General features: G+C 32.1%; 1 protein-coding gene across 1 annotated transcript; it reads right to left on the reverse strand.

Annotated features, from left to right (window-relative positions):
• Positions 1-632: 632 nt before the first annotated feature.
• LOC126750157 (WD repeat-containing protein 3) lies at positions 633-23358 on the reverse strand. Its single transcript, XM_050459679.1, has 14 exons — positions 23089-23358; positions 20062-20271; positions 19810-20007; positions 19549-19725; positions 19293-19492; positions 19009-19231; positions 18787-18953; positions 18500-18659; positions 18071-18298; positions 17469-17738; positions 14176-14415; positions 7821-8008; positions 7538-7760; positions 633-913 (listed from the first exon to the last, which is right to left on the reverse strand). Exons 1-14 carry the CDS (start codon positions 23257-23259, stop codon positions 746-748), a joined length of 2823 nt encoding a protein of 940 aa, XP_050315636.1. The 5' UTR covers positions 23260-23358; the 3' UTR covers positions 633-745.
• Positions 23359-23372: the final 14 nt, after the last annotated feature.

Consider the following 23372-nt stretch of genomic DNA (forward strand, 5'->3'; position numbering starts at 1 on the left):
ATATATGTAAGAAGTTGACGGATTTAGTTAAGTACCTCGAGAAGAGCTGTGATAATTTTATATGTAACATGTAGGTAGGGCATTATTAACACCTAAAAAAATGTTAGCCTTAATTTATTGGTGAAAACTCAGTATTTTACAAGATGCGCATAAATCATTTAAACTAATTACGAGATATACCTTGGAATAGGTACAAAATTGTAATTTTTTTGGAAGACATCTTGTAGATTCAAAACGTAGAGGTATTTTCCTGATAACTTCTTATTAAAGCATATTTTTAATCAAATATGTGTAGTTATAGGTTTCTATAAATTAGAAAAATGTCAATACTTAAGAACTAAATTATACAAACCATTTAGTTTTATGAGCACAAGAAAGTCAAAATTTATCTCCATTTTTGATTTTAGAAAAAAATCAAACACAAATGACAATTTTTATTTATATACAATTTTTTCTTCAATGTTGTAGATGCTTTTTATTTTTGCATTTCGTTGAGAAAGACTGTATTTTTAAATGAAAACCCCGTGTATTTCGCCTTTTTTTCTTTACATTTTATACATAAGTTTGAAAACAATATTTTGGCATTAAGTTAAATATTGCAGGACAATATTTAAAAATAAAAGAATAAAAAATGATTTTTCAAATTAAAACACGCTTAATTTATTTCTTATCAACCCTAAAATTGTATTTGATTTTGTTCACTTATTTTACAAGAGTAAAGAGTAAAACTCAACTCATACTGCAATTAAGTATTCAATACCAGTATAGACCTTTTTAGTTTATCTCTCTTCTTCCTCCTTTTCTCTCCCTTTTTTCTTTCAATGGTCGCGTCCCTAAACAATTGAACACCCTCCTTAACTTCGATTTCTCTTTGTAAAAACTGCAGTCCGAAGTAATTGTAACCAACTAAATCCTGCAAAGAAATAACACAATAATGTATAGTTTTTAATTGGCATTAAAATAGTTAAAAATTAACATATTCATTCTTTAAATATACAGGGTCCTGCAACAGTGCGTCGGTCTTCCATAAAGCCTAAAAAAATAAGGTTAAAAATTTTGGGACCTGATACCTGGAAAATATTTTGAAGTATACAGGGTGCATTAAAAAATTCTTTTTGCCATTGCCATTTTATTTTTAAAACCGCTTTAGGCTACCTAGTATACGCGCTAAATATGGCTGGTTTGTCATGCGCAGTTTGGCTGCAATAATTTTTTTTATAAAAAAAAATCTAAAAATCATTACATCATTTAATTTCATCTTGATACTAGAAATGTTAATTCAATGTCAATATTGGACTTAATTGGGATTCTAGAAGATCGGAGAATTACTTTGACTTAAATTGTTTCCTTCTGTCATATACAGGGTGTTCGTAGTTAGCAATCATATTTTACGAATTTCAAAGCTCCATTTCTCGCTTTTTTTTAAATGGAACATCCTGTATATTTTTTATCCATTTAATGAAGATTTAATACATGAAAATTTTTTATTATGTAAACATATTAGCTATCTTTAGTCGTTTTTAAAATATTCACGATAATAATTAAACAAGCATATTAAAAATATCTATTATTTTATTATTATTACATTGAGTGTTCAATATGTCCTCCGTTTTGTTCAAAACATAAATTAATACGTTCCTGAAAACTTCTTTCTACTTCATGTAGCATTTGTGGAGTTACTTGGGCAAACGCATCCCGTATTCTCTGCTCCATATCTACTGCTGTTGTAGGTGGATTTCTACTATAAACAATTTCTTTTACAAAACCTCATAAAAAAAAATCTAATTTTGTTAGGTTAGATCTGGCTGGCCAAATAATAGGTCCATTCCTTCCAATACATTTTTCTTCAAAGATTACATTTAAATATTCAGTGACATTTCGAGACAAATGTGGAGGAGCTCCGTCCTGTTGAAAGCACATCGTTCTAGTAATTAATGGAACATTTGCAAGTTCTCATCTAGGCAGTTCATTTTGTAAAAATTGAAGGTACATTTCTCCATTGAGATGACCATTAAAAAAATAGGGACCGATAATGGTGCTTCCAATAATTCCACCCCTTACTTTAATGACCACCTATGCTGGTAGACGATCTGCCGCATAAAATGAGGGTTTTCGGATGAATAATAATGAAAGTTATGTCTATTTACTGATCCGTTTTTATGAAATGTTGCCTCATCCGTAAATAGGACATTATTAAAAAACGTGGGGTCGTTTTGTAATCTATTTCTGCTCCAAGTACAAAATTCAGGTCGGTTTTGTATATCCCTATCAAAAAGTGCTTAATGTTCATGGATGTGGTATGGATGAAAATGATTTCTTTTTAAAATTCGTTGCACTGATCTTTCACTTATTCCAACTGCTGCTCCGATATTTGACTGACTTAGGTGAGGATCTTCGGTTACCGTTAATAACACATCTAACTCTTGCTCCTGATTAAGGCACTAACAGGCCTCATTCTATCTTGCTTGGGGTAACAAACCCTCCCTGTCTCCACAAATCTTTCTAGTAACCTTCTAAAAGATTTTTCTTCTGGACATCTTCTATCAGGATAGCGCGCCCCATACATTCGAAAGGCTAAGAGGCAATTCTTTTCAGATTCCCCCAACACAAATATCACGTCAACAAGTTCGTCTTTGCTAAAATGCATTTTATAAGTATGCAATTTTCGTTCAGATTAGATTTCTGAAACAAAACTCCAAATTTCTTTTACAAACAAAGTTACGATAATTCAAATAACTGAATACTTAAGCTGATAATACACATACAAAAATGATATTCTCACCAAAATGTCAAAAATTTATTTAGAGAAACAGGTGAAATATTTTGCTTGGCAACAAAAAAGGTATTAAAATACCTATTTTGTTAAGAATGCAGATTTCCTGGTTCTTATTTAAACATTTTATTATCTACGGATAATTATCGTGAATATTTTAAAAACGACTAAAGATAGCTAATATGTTTACATAATAAAAACTGTTCATGTATTAAATCTTTATTAAATGGATAAAAAATATACAGGGTGTTCCATTTAAAAAAAGCGAGAAATGGAGCTTTGAAATTCGTAAAATATGATTGCTAACTACGAACACCATGTATATGACAGAAGGAAACAATTGAAGTCAAAGTAATTCTCAATTCTTCTAGAATCCCAATTAAGTCCAATATTGACATTGAATTAACATTTCTAGTATCAAGATGAAATTAAATAATGTAATGATTTTTAGATTTTTTTTATAAAAAAAATATTGCAGTCAAACTGCGCATGACAAAGCAGCCATATTTAGCGCGTATACTAGGTAGCCTAAGGCGGTCTTAAAAATAAAATAAAAAGAATGGCATTCCATTAAAAAAAAATGCTGCCTATATCGCCCTACTTTTTTAAAGCACCCTGTATACTTCAAAATATTTTACAGATATGCGCTATCAGGTCCCAAAATTTTTTTAAGAGGTTAGAAAATTTTAACCTAATTTTTTTAGGCTTTATGGAAGACCGACGCACTGTTGCAGGACCCTGTATATTAAAAAGTAAACTAAATGTAAGGAAAAACCAAGGAATCTAACTTTGGCCATCTTTTATCATCTTTTGGCCACTGTTATTCTACATGGAACTTCTTTCTTAAATGTTTTATTTTATGTAACTTTATGCTTTTCCCTTTTAATTAATTTTTACCCTTTGGGTTACTACGAGTTTATATGTGTTTGTTTCTTAGTGTTTTTTTTTAAATTTTTAACTGAACCTGTCTAACTAAATTCAACCTAACAAGGAGGAAAATAAAGTCAAAGTCTCACAAACGTAGCGCTATTAAATTAAAAAATAAATCATTAAACACCTAATATTATTAGAATCCGATGCATACATACATAGCACCTACATATTTTTTATAAGAAATAAAAACAAATATAAACAGAAAAAAAAACGTTTAAATTAAACGGGGATTTAACCTAGGATTTTTTCTTGAAAAGACTTTTATTATTCTTATACACCCAATCCACTCGATTTCATAAAGACAAACGTCAGGATTTGTAAGTGTAAGAGGCTAGCCTCATCGGGGTTTTATCGGCGATCAAAATAAACCATTTTATGCATTAAGTTGAACTTTATTTGTACCCTCACCATCGCTTAATTTTTCAAAACAACGAGCTTTACAACTACAAGGATTTGCCCTTTCAAACGTATGGTTTGGGAGATGTCCTATTCACACGCTCGGTAGATTTTCAATTTCATGTTTTACTTAGAAGTTTGAGAATGGCGCTACTGACAATAATATTATTTCCAGTCTTGATATCACTCGACAACGTGTACTGTACGATTTAACACGAATAAAATTATAATATAGGGTGAATATGAATAAATCGAGCGATCGTTTATTCGTACACTGGGAGTACTTAGATCCGTCATTGTATACTTATTCTTAATCCCGAGTATTAAAAACTTAGATCAATATTTGAAAGGTTACTATGCACAACATATGTTATATTATTAATTGGTGTAATAACCGCGATTTTCTATATTTTTGACCTAGATCATTTTGCCCAGGTATTCTTTAATTGTAAGGGAGGCTTGTCTCTTTATGAGTCTAAGTACTGGTACCTTAAACACAAATTTAAAAAAAGGAAAAATGCGTTTTTTTGTCATTTGTAGCGGTGATAAAATATTACTCTCTATCGCAGTTTGGCAGTAATTGAAAATTAATTTAAATTAACAGAAATTTCAAAAATTATATCTATGGATGGATACATAGAAATAATTAACAATTTTACATAGAAATAATTAATAAACAAGTTTTTTTTCAAAAATCATGTTTGAAAGTGTAAAATGGTATTTATGTACCCATTATAAGTTACATTCACAATAATGTAAATTGTTGAATTTAAACATGCTAAATTCCCTTAATATACTTAAAATCAAAAATAAAAATGGAAAGCAAAATAATAGACGAAGGGTCCTGTTTATTTGATCTTTTAAATATGTCGTGGCATCAAATTTTATGGGAAGAGAACTTAGAAAGTAAACTAGAACTTTTCAACCATTTCATTATAGAAGTTTTTGATAAACATGCTCCCATAATAGAGGTCTGAGCAACAAAACCAAAAGCTCCCTGGTTAAATGATGAAATTCGTCTCCTAAAGTATTGAGAGATAAAAGTTGGCAAAAGTATAGAAAAACTAGATCGGACGCTGACCATTTACTCTATAAAAATATTCGTAACCAGACATTATCTGCCACTAGAGCTGCAAAAAAGATATATATTATAAATACTTCTCAATTAAATAATACAGCTAAACTCTGGGAAACTCTTCAAGCTTTAAATATTCGCTCACAAAAAAAACACATTATACCAAGTAACCTCTCAAATCCTAATGAAATTAATAGTTATTTTACATCCTTTTTGCAATCCATATCAAAACCCTCAAATAATCAAATTTTATATTATAACACCCATATATTGAACGCAGAAATAAACTTCAAATTTTCTTTAGCTACAATAGATGAAATACACTCCGCTCTACATAACATCCGAACTAACGCTGTTGGTACAGATCAAATTAATGCAAAAATGCTAAAAATATGTAGCCCTTTAATAGATCATATAATTTTACACATTGTTAACACAGCCATAGAGAAGAAACAAGTCCAACAATCTGGAAAACTGGTCTGGAAATCCCACTACCAAAGAACAGTCAGCCCTCCCATTTTTCTGAGTTGAGGATCAAGTATTCTTCCCACCCTGTCAAAAATTTTTGAGCGAATCCTTTATAACCAAATATTCACTTATTTTACTGTTAATAAAATCCTGCCTGATAATCAATGTGGATTTCGCGAGAATTTTAGTACAGTATCTGCTTTAGCATCTGTGCTTGATGATATATTCAGGGCCTGCGATGAAGGCTACATAAATATTTTGGTACTTCTAGACTTCTCCAAGGCCTTTGATACTCGATCACCGTCTCCTATTAGCTAAGCTAAAATATTATGGGTTCGACGCGGACTCTGTTCAATTAATTAATTCACTTCTAAGCAAACGGTCGCAAAAGGTGATCTATAACAATATTACGTCGAATGCATTGGATGTTCTGTCGGGTGTGCCACAAGGAGCTGTTTTATCACCCCTTCTATTTATTATTTACACCATTGATATAATTCTCGCACCTAAATACTGTAAAACACAAGCATACGCGGATGACACACAAATCTATGTACTCTCACATTTTAACTATGGTGACTTTATATACGGTCCATGTTTTACAGCTCTTGATAAACAAAAAATACAAAGGGTACCGAACGCATGCTGTCGATTGATATATGGAATCAGGAAGCATGACCATATTACTCATAAAATTGTAGAATCTAACTGGCTAAATATCGAAAGCCGCAGAAAACTACATCTTTCAAATTTTGTGCATAAGCTTCTCAATACCACTAACACCTCGAATACTCTTAAAAATAAATTTCTGCCAAGGACAAGCATGCATGGACAAAATATTAGAAATAAAAACAAATTCTCCATCCCGTTACATAAAACATCTATGTATAAAAGATCCTTTTCATATAATGCAATCACCTTATATAATTCCATACCTGATAATTTTAAAATATTTAATATTAATAAATTTAAGTACAAAATGCGTTTGTTTTTATTTAATCAACAAACTCACCATGAATAAGAAAGGATTTTTTTTTCTTTCTTATTAAAGACAAAAAGACACTTAAAATGAGCATGTTAAGGCAATACTTAATAAAAAATTAAAAAAAAATTAAAAAAATTGGAGAATAACCAGGAAAAGTGTATTTAACTTGTGTAATAAACCAACCTTATAATATATTTGAAGAATTTATAAACAGGTATTGGCATTGTATGCTGAACTGGACTAGGCTTTGAAATTATTTCAAAATATAACTATCTACTTTTTAAAGAAAATCTCTACCTGCTACTGGATAAAGCTATATTACGGTCTTTTGTATCGCACAGTTTGTCGTTCTGTATAATAATTCTTTAAGTAACTTTTTTTCTACAATGTGTGCGTACATTTAAAGAGCTATTCGCTAATAAGTTGCATGATATTGTTTTATTTTCACTTCAGAGGGATTAGGTAGGTTAAGTAAGAGTAGCCACATGGCTAGACTTCGCCTCTCTTATATCCCTATAGAAATGTATATATATTAATCACAACTGTAAATTATTTGTTTGTTAAATAAAAGACGTTTATTATTATTATTATTTCACAATCTTTATTTCAAGAATCCCGACGCGTTTCGGTTGTTTAACCATTGAAGAGATAAAGATCCTTGAAATAAAGATTGTGAAGTAAACAGGACCCTTTGGCTTTGCATAATGGTACTTCACCCTGGAGAAATTTATGGTAATCATAAAAATGGAATTTAGATACCTTCAATATAACTATTACTAATATTTGTATTAGACACATGGGGAGAAGGCAATCATAAGTTTTCTGTAAAGTTATACCCCTTTTAATTTTTTTTAATTCCTGAGACGTCCCGTATCTAAAGCATCTAAGTAAAAAAATCTATTCTTACCCTCATCTCCGTCACTTTTTCCTGCATAACCTTCTGAAGCTTCTGCAATGTGTCCAATAACAGTTTATTGGCCACAATGGGGGCGTGATGTAACCTCAGCAAAAACATGGCAACCTTGCATCCTAACTCGGTACAGTCGCCACGCTCTATCAAATTTGGCAACGCCGTTAAAATTTCACATACAGCATGAAATGGTAGAATTAATAATCCTTCCTCTAAATCACTAAAAACGTTTCATCATCTTGATATAAAATCCCGAAGAATATCTGAGGGTTTATTTTACCTCGCACGGATTCTTTTGATGGTTTCAAGCAAAAAGTCTTGCGGTGTTGCCACGTTTAAGGCCTGCATAAGTAGAGGGGGAGCAGGCGGCACCAAGGCCTGTGTAGATGCGGCCTGTAAAGCGTCGAATTCTGCTAATTGTTCCTGGTATTTTTCGTTTATTTCCAGACATTCCAGTATACTCTCAGCCTAAAATATATATAACAAAATAATTAATATAATATAGTCGGATATATAATTATAGTTTCCCAAACTTACTTGAAGCAGCAAAAAATAAACCACAAAATTTATCAAAGGCAGCGCAGCGCCCGAAAGCCGATATACCATGTCGCATACCAGAAGAATAGAGTGAGTTAGAATAATATATTTTTTTAATTTCGGTGGTTATTGGGACACCAATATATTTTTAAAGTACAAGCGCTTACAGCGGCCTCGGTCGCGATAAAAAATTATACATCTTCTTTAAGCCGGAATGTCAAGAAATTAGGAAAAATGTTTAGGACGCAAGTGGCATGTGGGCATTTTTGATTTTTAATACCGACAAAATAGTGGCAGTCGCATTTCTGGCGAAATTATTTCCCGATTTTTCCCGTAGTGTTTCTTATTACTTCGTTGTTAATTGTTACTTGTTCTCGTTTGGTTATAGTTCGTTTTAAGATTTTAATATTTGTTGTTATTAATTGCATTGACTTATTCTAATGGCTTTTTGGCGACCATTTCAGGTGGAGGAGGAGGAAAAAACGTCGTCAGAGAGGGCTGGATTGAACACTTGTAGTAGTAAAATTGCGGAGTTTTTAATTTGAACATAAAGATCTTCAGGTGCAATGGCAAAGAATAATTTAAAACATGTTTCAATGTCTAAAACGAGAAAACTCTGATCAGTCAGAGGGATTTATCTTAAGGCGTATTGACCAATTAACTTAATTCCGATGTCAACAATATATCGTATTATTAAAGCGGGAGATGTCGTAGATCATTCCTTAAAACGGAAAAAAATTAACCAAAAGTTCCGTAAAGTTGGCGATTCAACTAAAGATGTTACGATGATCGTTTACGATTTTTACAAATCAAATTTAGTGCCAACATCAGAAATGATTCGTGATAAATTAAGTATGTACCCCGACTATTTTTACAAAAGTTTGGACACACGAGGCATTTTAATAGAGTCTGCATTTAGGCACAAAAAGTTGAAGAATAGAATAGTAATTATAGAATCTCGGCGTATAGTTGATTTACGACAAGAGTATTTAAGGAGTATAAAATCATATGAGAATCAAATCAAAACATTATTTATTTGGATGAGACTTGGTTTAATACGCATGATGTGGTAAAATATGGTTGGGTAGATACTCCATGTTCCAGGGGAAAAAGAGTCATCATCACGCTGGTAGTAAAGATGGTTTCATACAAAATGCAGTTCTTGTATCAGCCAAAAATATTTTTCAGTCACCTGCCGATTACCACGAAATGAACTACGGATTTGTTTTAAAAGTGTTTTTTTGAACAACTTCTGCCTAATATACCGGAAAATTCAATTATTGTAACGGATAACGCATCAATCCTGAATCCTGAACAAAAGTCCTAATATAGCGACTAAAAACAGCATATACTAAATTTTATGAGAATTAAAAATATGGAAATCCCAGAAGATACCTATAAAAAAGGTTTATTAACCATTATTAAGAGACATAATTTAAAAAACGAATACGTAGTTGGTAATATTGGCAGATCACATGGGCATACAGTATTAAGATTGCCATCGTATTACCGCGTATTCAATCTAATTAAAATAGCGAAGGGAACTATTAAAAAACGCTTAAGAAAGTGCAATAGTTCTCCAACGTTAAGTGTGACAGTGATCGGCAATATTTGCAAAGTCATGAATGAACTAGATAAGATAGATGAAGAAAATGTGTTGACAATGTAATAAAAAAGGAAAATGAAAATTTCGTTTTGCCACCGATACCCTCAGTGATAATTTCGTCAGTTAGAACGTGCTAATGAATGTTATGTTAAAATGTGTTATTTATGTTAAGTCAACAATTTTCATTTAAAATAAAAGAGGCTTGATTTGTAAACTATTGCAAGAAATGATTATATTCCTTATTAAAAATTATTTTTTAATTTTATTCTTATTTGGAACTTCATGTTTCTTTCAACTATCAGTAAAAAACTGCGGAGGTTGTTTTAAATGCTTTGATATAATTATAAAATACCTGCAAAAATTTCAAATTATATTTTGCTTTAGCATTTATATTATACCAAAAAACAAATAATTATAATTAATATAATAAAAATTGGTTCATAACAACAATCTGAAAATAAGCAAAATCCACTTATTACAAAAATACAAAATTGACGATTTAAGAATTTTTCCTAGCGCGCCATTATTTAATTTATTCTGAATTAATGCATTACTAAACTTGTGGGATATATTATTTCAATACCGAAAAAATATTTAATCATAAGGATATTTAATTAATAAATTAAAATTATTACGGTACGCCCGTGACCACCACGGAATCGTCTAAGAAATTAACTTTTTGCTGCTTCAAGTAAGTTTGGGAACACTATACCAGGTATAATGTTTCTCAATTTTAATATCTTTTAACTTCTATTCGATATTTGAAAGCTTTTTCTGAAGTGAACCATGCTTTACTTTTGCGGAAATTAAAACATTCGGAAATTAGCGAAGCTGCTCTGAATTCGACTGAAAGTTCTTTAATTTTCGTAGATTTCAGTGCGTCAAAACCGGTGACTTTTTGTTGAAAGAATACAGAGGTCCCTGTGAGATGCCCCAAGGATTGCACTGCGGTCCAATACTGACATACATAAAATCTATTGAGGATGCTATTCAACTGCAGAAAGACCTGGATCAGGTTGCAAAATAATCAGACCTAAATGTGTTTGTTTTAAATACCTTAAATACCTAAGTGTTCTGTAGTGACTTTTGTCGAGGTAATAATATGCTTCGATTTTCATATAATGCTGATAATGTAACTCTGAGTAGATAAATTGAAGATAAAGATGTGGATGTTGTGTTTGATCAGAAACTAAATTTTCATGACCACATAAATGCAATTTGTAACAAGGTTCTTAAATAGCTGGGTTTTAAACTGCGTAGTAGCAAAAACTTTTTTTTTAATTATGAAACGTTTGTATTATATATAGAAGGCCCTTCATTGGCAACAAAATTTGTTTTTGTACAAATTAATTAATGGTTTGATTAATGCTCCAAATTAATTTGGTCTTTTCATCTTTTTGGTGATTTTTACTCTAAATAGAAATTATTGATTTAAGCACAAGTTTATATCTAGTTCAAATAACCGATAAAATAAGATGTAATGAAGAAAAAAGACTTAACGTGCTTACCTTGCTGAATTTTAGTAAAGAGTTTGATACCTTAGAACACAATCTACTTTTATCCAAACTACATTATTTTGGTTTTTCTCCCAGTTCTGTTAAATTATTTCAAAGCTATTTTTATAATAGGTGTTGCTATGTAGTTGTTAAAAATGAAAATAAGTTTAAAATCGAAATTTAGCCCAATACCAAGCGGATTTTCACAAGGATCAATATTGTCACCACTACTTTTTTCAATGTATCTTGCAGTCCGTAATACTCTCAAATTCTACAGTATTCTGACTCACAGTTCTATTTAAATTTTAAAAATTATCAATAATCAGAATTAAAATTCAATTCAGATTTAGAAAATATTTCTTTTTATGCTCAGAAACACAACTGAATAATCAATGCCTCTAAACGACAAATACCAAATAACATATCATTCAAACTCTAAACTTATAGACGTAATAAAATCCAAAATTAGAATTCAAAATGAAGTAATATCAATTATCGAAGATTTTTCAATAATTCATGCGATTCAAATAAATCATGCAATGTAGAAATATTCTAATTTTTTGGCAAAATAAACCTGACGCTTAGAGACATTATCCAATTTGATAGATGAGAGCAACCCTCGTTTTGGTCCTACATGATTGCCGCTCTTCCGCGCTAATATACCGGTCCTTGTCTCAAGTCAAGTACTTGGTACTTACCAGGTACTTGGATGGGTGACCATCCAAGTACCTTGTCTGGGAGTATAAGTATAGCTTGGGAACACCACGTGCTGTTGTTTCCTTTTTTTTAATGTCTGTAAACATACCTACAATTATTGCACATACCTCTCTTTTTTTCACTTTTTAAGGATATGTTGATGTCTACCTTGTCGAAAGAAGAGTTGTGCTAGCAAAATTTTCTGTGTATTATTTATATGGTCATTGAGAGTGCTCTCAAGTCAACAAAGTTTTATCAATATATATTTATCAATATGAAGGTCGAAACCTAACAAAAATATAGGTAACAGTCAAGGTCAGTAGGCAACAGATGTAAGGAATTTTGGAAATTTTAATGGATCGACAATTAAAATATGAAATCTATACAAAAAAAAGTTAACTTCAGCCTATTTAAGATTAAAAAAGATTTCTAATTTAAAATAATATCTCCCTCTCAAGGCTAAATATTTTCTCTGTGATGTGATGTTATCACACATAACTCTTTGTATATATAAAGACTACTAAAAACCGAAAAACCGCTTTATCTTTTTAATTACATTTCTCCAACAATTATCATGACACACGAAACGCTGAAATATTTCAAATTCTACTTCATCGTACAGCAAATTTTAAAAAATGATTTTCTTATACGGCAACAAGTTTATGGACTAGGTTTTCTAGGAATGCTAAAAATATGTCAAACATTAACTTGGCAAATTTCATAGAAACCACAATAAAATGTATTGTACTTGTTTTGTTGCCTGGAAAAATATTAAAAATTAAACATGTGGGGTACAAACATGGGGGAAGTTTATATATGTGTTGCATTGGGGCTTCATGGGTTGCCTCTGACCCAAAGCCTGCTTGCTTCTGCACCGCGGTGCTCCTACCTTTGCCTGTCTCGACCCCGCTAGGTATTTTCAGCAACATTTGTATTATCAATCTATTTTCTATTTGTATTTTCTTAATTCTGTTTTTTTTTTTGTTAATATTAAGCTTACGATATTTTATAGGGTAGTGTCATCGCCTTTCCCTTTGAGTAAGGTGGTATTGGTTTTAATTTAATTTGGATAAATAGATCAAAAAACTACTTCAGACGATCAATTATATATTTTGTCGACGTTTCAAACACCAAAGGACATAGAGAGTACAATCTAAAAAATTACATCTTGTGAATGCGATGGTGTTCATATCCGTCAAACTTCTACATATTTAAACACTAGAATTTTCTAGCATAAAAGTACAAAACCTCGTAAACTTATTAACAGTAATTCAAAAACCGCTCTTGCTGAGCACTTCAATATCCATTTGATTTTGAAAAAACAGAAATTCTATCTAGACAGCAAAATTATAAAAAGAGACTCTGAGTGAAATAATTAAAACTAAAAAACATCCAAGTAGCATTAATAAAAAACAGGACGTTGACAATCTAAGTAATGATGTAACCTAATTAGCAACATAGAAGTCTAGTCTAAGAATACCTCAAACATAGCCTAAGATCTAACACTATGTGAGTCCCAGGTATATCTATCCGAAAAAGAAATATTTACAACAACAAACCTTATCTATGTTTTGTTTTTCCTTTTATAAAGAATTGATAAGTGGATTGGTGCTTACAACGATTGTCCAAGTTCATCTCCCAACATAGATGGTTATAACATAATAGAGAAAAAAATAAAAATAAAAAATCTCTGAAGTGCGGAAGGATCTATACATTTTTTATACTGATTATGATATTACAGTTATTATTATTGATGAGGACGATCTACAATTTATGTAAGTGTATATGCAAGATTCTCAATTTGATAGAATCTTCCTAATATTATCTAATCTATCCTAATATTGTGCCCTTTTGGCTTTAAAATTTAGAGGGTTTAGAGATTGTATGGAGGTTTTTTTTTTAAATTTTGGTTAAGTTTTATAATAATTAATTTTATTTAATGTGATTTTAATTGTATAAAATTGGTTTAATGATTTTTAACTAAATGATTTTATTTGCTTTTAATGTATCGTTTAGAGTCCTGAGGGTGATGATAGAGATCGAAACATCGACAAAACATACAATTAATCGTCTGAAGTAGTTTTTTTGACCTATATCCAACAAAAACAAAAATTAAGAAAACTTATAAACTGAGGTCACGATAAACAATTCACATTAGTGTTAATAATCGTGATTCGACAGTTTTTGTCTCAAATCCACATACTTCTTGCTAAACGTAATAATAAATGTATTCGTTATAGGCAAATAATACGTTTCGAATTAAATTTGAATTTAATATTTTGTAAAATAAATAAACTTACAGCCATTTCACTGCCAACAGTTCTTTTACTTGGTAAATTGATTCCGGGTTGCCCAGGTACCACCGTTTGCTCCCCAGTTGCCAGCTCCTCAGCTTTTTCCCTCTCTTCTTCCTCTTCATCTTGCAACACAACAATCTGATCTGAACGTTCGTAAAGCCTTAAAACACGATCGGACCCCGAAGAGACAACAAATAGGCCGTTCGGGCTTACCGATAGTCCATATGCTTCCCCAGAATGACCCTGAAAGTTGTAGGAGGGTAAGATGATTCAAATTTATTAAGTTTTTTTTTAATGATTAAATAGATGGGATCGCCGCATTACAGCATTATAGAAACAATAAATATTCTCAAATCTAGTTATTTACATTACAGGAACATTAAGGAGACCATTCTAAAGCTTAGTATAAATCATAGTTTTAAATTGATTTAAACTTAAGTTAAATATCACAGTGTATTTTTAAAAATCTTTACGCCCTATTAAGTGGCTAATTGCAGGCATAATTTGTAGCATGAAAATTTATATAAAAACCCAAAAGATCTTAGTCTTTGGAACATTTAATTTTATTTTTATTAAAACTCGTCTTCAAAGTTAGATTAAAACTATCCAAAATTAGTTTTTTGTCTATGTTCACTGGAATTCTGGAAAGTAATCCTTACCTAAAATGAGAAAAATTTTTTGGGATAGATGCATGCACTTTAAAATATTTGTTTTATTATTCTGATAATCTTGAATCTTATAAATCTAAACTTAAACTTGAATCTTATAAACCCTAATACCATAAAAATTATGATCTTCATTCAAATTTTTGCTCGTATTTACTTAAGAAATTCAGTTAAAAACACTTTTATTTTCTTTCTATTTTTACTATTACGACTTGTTCTTTCCTTCTATGTACAGTGTTTCCACATTAATAGAACAACCATCTATAAAAATCAAAATATAAATGATTTTATGAAGGTTTGTAATTAGCAAGAGTATATATTGTAAAAATAAACAACTCTATTCTATCATAAACACAGACAGATAATTCACAATAATTACGTTTTGAGAAATAGTGAACTAAATGCGTTTAAATAAGGATGGTGATACATTATCCACGTATTAAATAAGGAGGAAGATCTATCGCCTGTTCCACACGATTTACCCAAGCGTCGTTTACAAATCGACAAAAACTAGGCAATCCGCGATACACACACGTCAAACGTCAGCGTCGTCAACTACCGTTATATAATATATTTTTTGTTAATAAGACTAAAAATGTTCAGAATGACCAACATCAAAAGGCACAACCACTATAAAAAAGGCGGCCACCAGGCAGTGATCATTTTTGGGTATCGTGGCCATATGCTAGCAGTCCAGGTATATTTATTAAGTTCGTGACGTCAACCGATTTAATTTTTTTTTGACACTGTTGAATAGATATTTTAATGTGTCACACCATCGGGGTTTCCATTTGACATATCAAAGTGAGGTTCTCGAGGTAAGCCTAAGCTGATTGACAGAACTTTGTCAAATATAAAATTAAATGTCATCCCGTATATTGACGTATTTGTTTTTTTTTAAGAAGTTATTAAGGGTTGTTAGTTTTGAAATGAAAGCACTGTATAATTTTTATGCAAAAGCATCTATGACTGGTTCCACTTTGACTTTAAATATGTTTTTTAAACATCAAATCTAATTTGTTTGAATGTACTATTTTTCCAAAAATATTATAAAGAAACCGTTGCATTCGAGTTCTCAGGACAATCTGTAACTCCCAGTTCATCATTATACCATACTGCCTAAGGTAAATTATAATCACGGAGTAATATGAACTTGCTATCTGTGTGTCTTTGGTATATGGTATTGACAGATTTATGCAACATTCCAGTGAGGATCTAGATGGCAGATAGAATGATCCAATAATGTATTATTGATTGTTTAATTCTGGGGAATGATTTTTGACCTAAGCCTATCGGATATTGCAATAATTACTCCTTCTTCACTTAATTATTACCATTATAAATAAATAAATAAATATAAAAACAAAAAATAAAAAAAACAATGTTTTTAATACAAATGTACAGGGTGGCCAGATAAGAATGCAAAGTGCTGTATTTTGGAAACTATTCGTCGTAGAGACTTGCGGTAAAAAATTTTATAAATAAAGTGGTAAAAATAATACCGTGGAAAATATTTTTAGATTTCCAAGATGGTCGCCAGGGGTCGTAATCGCCATCTTAAACTTTTTAAGTGATTTTTCACTGAAATCTACCCAGTAAATGTTACGAAAAAATATACGCTTTTTAAAGCTCAGCTCTACTCAAATAATTTTTGTTTTACACTTTGTGACGTATCTATTAAAATAAAGTGGTGGGGGGTAATTCAATGTTTTTTAAAAAACAGCTGTAACTCCTAAACAACTGAACGGATTTTAACAAACTTGGTCTCGTTGGAAAAAACATTTATTGCTACATCAAATCCGTCTTATCTGTGATATATCTAGTGCTTAGTAATGCCGCTAGAGCGCGTTTTTTGATCTATTAACAGAAAATTGCAAAATTCTCTAAAAAATTAAATGCAATAATATGACTTTTTTTTCATAAAAATGCAGTGAAATGATAGCTTAATAGGCCAGTGAAAACCGTATCTCGATATCTTATTCGTAGCCTGAAATATCAAAGAAAGAATATTTAGTTATCATATAATTTTAATAAGACGCTATTACACCGATATTTATTGTTATTTATTTGTCTTTTTTTAAGGTTTAATGATAAAATGTCTTAATTAATTAAATTATTTGAGTAGAGCTGAGCTTTAAAAAGCGTATATTTTTTCGTAACATTTACTGGGTAGATTTCAGTGAAAAATCACTTAAAAGTTTAAGATGGCGGTTACGCCCCCTGGCGACCATCTTGGAAATCTGAAAATATTTTCCACGATATTCTTTTGGCCACTTTAGTAATAAAGTTTTTTACCGCAAGTCTCTACGACGAATAGTTTCCAAAATACAGCACTTTGCATTCTTATCTGGCCACCCTGTACTAAAATAAAATTTAAATAAAGTGCTTAATGAGTATTTTTAAGGCCATCAGTTGATCTGCGCGAAATTTGTGAAAATATGTGAATATAAATCCTATAATTTTAATTGTTTTGTTCGGTAAAAAAATTAAGAAAAAATAAATATTTCTTGCGGACATTCATTCATCCTTAGTAAAGGCTTAAGGAAAAAATTTCAATCTGGATAAAAAATAAAATAAAAATATATGCAAGAGGTTTCATCAAAAACTTAACTAAATATATTTATTCCTTACCTGCAAAGTGACTATTTTATTGTACTTGTCTGCATCCCATTGCTTAACCTTTCCGTCTTTACCACAAGTAAACAAGTAATGCGTTTTGGGTACAAACTGTAAGCCAGTGACCGTGTCGTCATGGGCAAAAATGCTCTTATGGCAATCTCCAAAATCCATGCCCCAAATTTTTATATTTCTGTCGCCGGAGCCGGTGGCTATTAAAGTGGAATCGCTTGAAATGTCCATGCATTGCACAGGAAGTTTGTGACCGTAAAGGGACAAATAAAACTAAAAATAATTAGGGTTTTATGAGGACAAGTGCTGTTTTATGCTGTGTAAAATCAAATATGTAGTTACAATGAAAAAACATGAAAAAATAATTGATATTAAATTATAGGATGTAAACCAAAGCTTAATAGTGATATTAAATTATTTTTTTGAACATATAGCCCTTAAAGATGAAATATGTAGGCCATGAAAAAAGTGATGTTCATATATGCATAAAAAACAATTTCTTGTGGATATCAATAGATTCCATATTTAAAAACGAAACTACCCTACTTTTTAACGTTTAAAACCTCAATATTTTAAACCTACAAGTAAAACATGCATCAATTTACCTTAAAAGTATCAACAAAAAATATCTTCACAGTGGAATCCAACAGGGCAACGGCAATATATTTGCTGTTAGGTGAGATTTTAACGCACATAACGCTATCTTCTAATTTAAGGGTTCGATTGTGAATTAGCGATAAGACTTTGACCTTAGTCTGGCTTTTCTCATCCACTATTAATTCGAATTGCCAAAATTTAACGGTTTTGTCGCCACCTCCTGTTATACAGCCTCTCTAAAAATGAAGCAAAGAATAGCTTGTACAAAACTATGAGTGTAAGAGGCTGATTGCACGGATGGTAAAAATAATTGTTTGAGATATAAAAACCAGCTTCTCATTTCTCTAAAAATAACTACCTATTTATTGTTATTGGATTTTATTAAAAAAAAAAGTCAATACATTTTTAGGACGCTAATTTTATTCACAGTTACTTACCAGGTCAGGAGTAAGGCTTAAAGCTCTCAAATCTTTACTATGCGCAGGTATTTCCTCTAAAATATCTCCTGCTGCTATGTCTATTATGACTAGGGTACCATCCTTTAAGCCTGCTAGTACATGCCTGTCTCCTGGAGCAAAAATTATTGATAATACAGCCCTGAAAACAATATACTTAGTAAATTTAAACCTAAAATTACTATTCTTCAGAAATAATGTAAGAAAATATATTTTTCATGAAGCATAAAGAATAGAGTATAAATTAATTATTTTTAAATTTGATTCACCTTGTTTCCACAGTTCTCAGGCAGGTTTGTGATGGTCTATTCCACATTTTTATGCTTTCAGTACTACCAGACACAATAGCCAAATTGTCACTACTAAATGCTACCGCACGGACGTCACTGTGGTGCCCTTGGCTCAAAATTGATCTTAAACATGTCGCTTCTGTTTCCTATAATAAAATTTAGTATTTAATTAATACCTTATGATGAAAGAATTTAACAAACCTTTAGAGATGTTTGCATATTAAAAAGTCTAACGCAATTGTCCGAAAAGTTAACGGCAACTCTCAATTCGCCACCATTTCCGAGCAGTAAATCGACACTTTTAGGTTTGCTTGTTAATTTAATCGGATTAAGTCTCTTAACTTCATCTCTAAGGCTTAACTGGAAGGTTTCTCCTCCACCAGATTTAGCTAAATGTTCTTCAGTTTCCATTGCCTCATCTTTCCTATAAAAGTAAAAGAAATATAAGATCAATTGTCAAATTATTTACTAGAACGGTAACATACTTCTCCTTTTTTTTTTCCTTCTTCAACCGTTTCTTTAGCCTATTTTGAGCTTCATCTTCAGAGCAAAAATAAAACAATTCAATTTGCTGATCAGTACCGTGAACTCCGATAATTTGACAATTGGCATCGCTTGTTAGAGTCACCACTCGACCCTTTCCAGGCCTTAAAAGTGATCCTATTTTCAAGCACTGAAGGGGATGCTGAAAAATTATAATTTTTAGTGATTTGTCATACATATTTGATTAGACACACATACAGTGGTGTCATCTCCCTCATCCAATGTTGCTAGCTCAAGTGTTGCAGATAAATGTTCAACAGGGTTCACATTCTCTGTATCTAAATCTCTTAGGGTCAATTTAAAGACCCTTAACTCAGCATCTCCACAGCCTGTTACTAGGTATTGGTCATCTTTTATAAGACAAAAACCCCACACCTCAAATATGAATTTAAATATTAACTATGAATATGAATTTAGTACTTACTTTAATGTAAACTAGGTGCAAGGTTTTCAACTTACTTCTGTTTGATGCTCAGTTAAAGTTTTGAAACAATGCTGAGTGCTTAAGTCCCAAAACTTAACAAAAGCATCTTTTGCAGCAGATACAAGTACATTTTCTTTTGACATAAAAGCTACTTTGGTTATTGGACCCTTATGACCTGAGAACCTGTACAATCCAGTTTCTGCTACTGTATCCCATACTATAATATCAGTATCCTAGATGCATTAAATAATGAATAAAAAGAAGCCAATGAAGCCAACATTACTAACCTTACTGCCAGATGCTAGCTTATGCCCATAACTATCATAAGCAAGCGTTGTTACTTCTGACTTATGTCCAGAAAATATGCTTATAACCTCAGCAGACTTAAGGTCATAAATTTGGACACTTCCATCTGAATAGCCTGCTGCCAAGTGCCTGTTGTTTGGACTTGCACATATTGAAGTAACAGTTGCATGTTCACCAGGTAACAATTGTGCCTAAATGTAAATTTTTTTTCTAATTTGAATATTCTTGTATTATAAGATTAAATACAAACCAATAAAACATATCTTTATCGAAAAGTTACAAATAAAACTTATTGTTTCATTCAAAAATAAATATACAGGGTGTTTCAGAACTATGGGATCAAACTTCTGGGGGTTGTTCTGTTCTTATCCACTCATTGTCCGGACTAGCAATTTGAGCTCTTGCCGGTTTCTTGATGAATTTTTATATCGTTTATAGGCGCCTATCTTTCGTTTACTGGGTCGCATCGAGGTGCTCTGGCTTTTGATGGCACGGGTCGTGGGATTGAACTGACTGGGATGTGGGACGTAGGTTATATTTATAGGCTAGGTGGGCGGCTGGGATTGGTTGGTTTCACGGGTCTAGGACACGCCCACCCAGCTCGTCGGTTTTTGGCCGGTGATGTTTGTTTTAATATTATTTTTTTAAAAAGAGAAAAAAAAGGTGTTATATTTTTATTGCAGTAATAATTTAAAAGCCGGGTTTGACGTTAATTTATTTAATTTGGAGATTAATTTATCAATTTTAGAATTTATTTCGTCCTCCGGCAAGGATAAAAGCGTAAATAAATTGTTTTGAATCGGTGTTTTTAATAGTTTAGCCTCTGGGGCGGGACCTTTAACCGTTGCAGTCTCTCTGAACACCGGGCCCAAAGCGGGCTCTCTTTTTAACGCATCGGCGTATTTTCTGTTCTGGGGGTTGTTCAGTGCAACAGAAGAATCCATTTGAGTATAGGAACCCATGTCCGGAAATGCGTCACTACGCCACTACGGCCCTAAGACGCGTTAAAATTTATAAAAAAATATTAATTACCTAAATAGGATCTGCTGCATTTATTTTTACCTTTTGTACATGATACCATAACAACAATTGTTTAAAATCAATGCTTATTAATGTCAATTCTCAATGTCATGTTTAAAAATTTTATAGCTTACAATTTTTAAACATTTATTGCTAATGGAAAACTTTACCAATCAAGAATTGGCGGATATGGATTTGGCATACAGAGCAACAAACTGCAATGCACGAGCAGCATCGCGGTTGTATCATGAACGTTATCCCGAACGACAGCATCCTGGATATAAAAAGTTTATTGCGGTTCATCGGCGGCTCGCTGAGATAGGCATGTTTAAGACCAAGATGCATGATACTGGTGTTGCCCGAACCGTAAGAACGGTCGAATTTGAAGAAGAGGTGCTTCAGTGAATTGCCGATGAACCATCAAATAGCACACGTGACGTCGCTAAGAATATAAATACGAGTAACGCTTCTGTCTGGCAGGTACTACACTAGCAACAACTCCATCCTTACCACTTCCAGAAAGTTCAAGGTATGACTGCAGCCAATTATCATCCTAGAGTCTAGAGTTCAATTTTGTCAATGGCTTCTGGATCACATCATTGCACAACCAAATTTTTTACGATATGTTTTCTGGACCGATGAAGCCTCACAAGAGACAGTATTTTTAATAGTAGGAATAGCCATGTTTAGGACAGAAAATCAAAACAGGAAAGAAAATCCTTATGCAATTTTTCCAAGAAAACATCAGAATCGTTGGTCTGTCAACATATGGGCAGGCATTGTTGATGATTATTTAATTGGGCCATACCGAAAGTTCTACCGGAATGGTTAACAGGACCTATTTATCTGCATTTCTTGGAGGAAGTTCTTCCAGAACTCCTTGAAAATGTTCCACTAAACGTTAGACAGCAAATGTGGTTTCAGCATGATCGAGCGCCGGCTCACTTTGCTGTACAAGTACGCGAGTATTTGGTTCAGCGGTTTGGGCACCGTTGGATTGCCAGAGGTGGAGCAGTTTCTTGGCCTCCTAGGTCACCCGATTTAACGTCGCTCGACATGTAAAGTCTTTAGTCTACGAAACTCCAGTAGAATCAGAGCTAGACTTAATTGGATAAATAACAGCAGCATTTGAAATCATTCAAAACAAGGATCAAATTTTTCGTGTAGTCCGCCGAAATCATGTGCGGCGTTTAAATCGGTGGATTGAGGTTGGAGGAAGACATTTTGAACAATTATTGTGATGGTATCATATACAAAAGCTAAAAATAAATGCATCAGATCCTATTTAGGTAATTAATATTTTTCCTAAATTTAAACGCGTCTTAGGGCCGTAGTGGCGTAGTAACACATTTCCGGACATGGGTTCCTATACTCAAATGGATTCTACTGTTGCAGTGAACAACCCGTAGAAGTTTGATCCCCTAGTTCTGAAACACCGTGTACTAAACTAGGTAAACCTTTTAAAATATTTTTTAAAGAACTTGATTTGTAGGTCATTTTGTAAGAAAATCAATTTAACATGATGTTTTGAAGGCACTTTGGATTCCTAAATCAGCTCAAAATAAACAAATACAAATCAAAGCATCTCAAGATATGCACATAGCGGTGGGATTAATCCAACAAGAGTTCACGCAGACTGCACTTTTTAATGTTGATGTTACGCCTTTAGACTGGGAAGATTGGACCTGAGGCCAGTGTGTTTTGTTCTCATAAAATCCCTGCATAATTTTGTTATTTCTTTTTGGGATAATGCAAATGGTTTGTTGCTACAATTTTTTTTTGAGATACGGAAATGTGCCTTAAGATATATACATGTGATTCTTTTAGGTCTTTGTTTAAGCAAGAAAAGATTCCCATTCATGATGAGTTGCTTTTTATATTGGATATTTGACTTTCACTAATATAGCCTATATGTAATTCTCTAACAGCATCCCTGGTGCTTTTATGTCCTCGCCTTATAAAAAATTTCAAACCAGAACTAAAATTACCTTTTCTCCAAGTCGCAAATCCCAAATAATGATATGCTCACAAGCTCCAACAGCTACAAAACGACCAATTTGCCCTTGCAAGGTAACAAAAACGGCATTGCAGTTTTGGCTACTTATAATATTGAAGGTGCCTGCCGGAATGTATCGCAAATAATCCTTCGTTAGCCCCATATTATAAAAATTAAATGCTTTTACATGATAAAATTGAAAAAAAAAACACAATTGAGAGGATAATCCAAATATAACCTAACAAAAAACACGCAAGAAAAAAGTGAGGTTAGGAA

Source organism: Anthonomus grandis, chromosome 1, assembly GCF_022605725.1.
Source record: "Anthonomus grandis grandis chromosome 1, icAntGran1.3, whole genome shotgun sequence".
Taxonomy (NCBI): domain Eukaryota; kingdom Metazoa; phylum Arthropoda; class Insecta; order Coleoptera; family Curculionidae; genus Anthonomus; species Anthonomus grandis.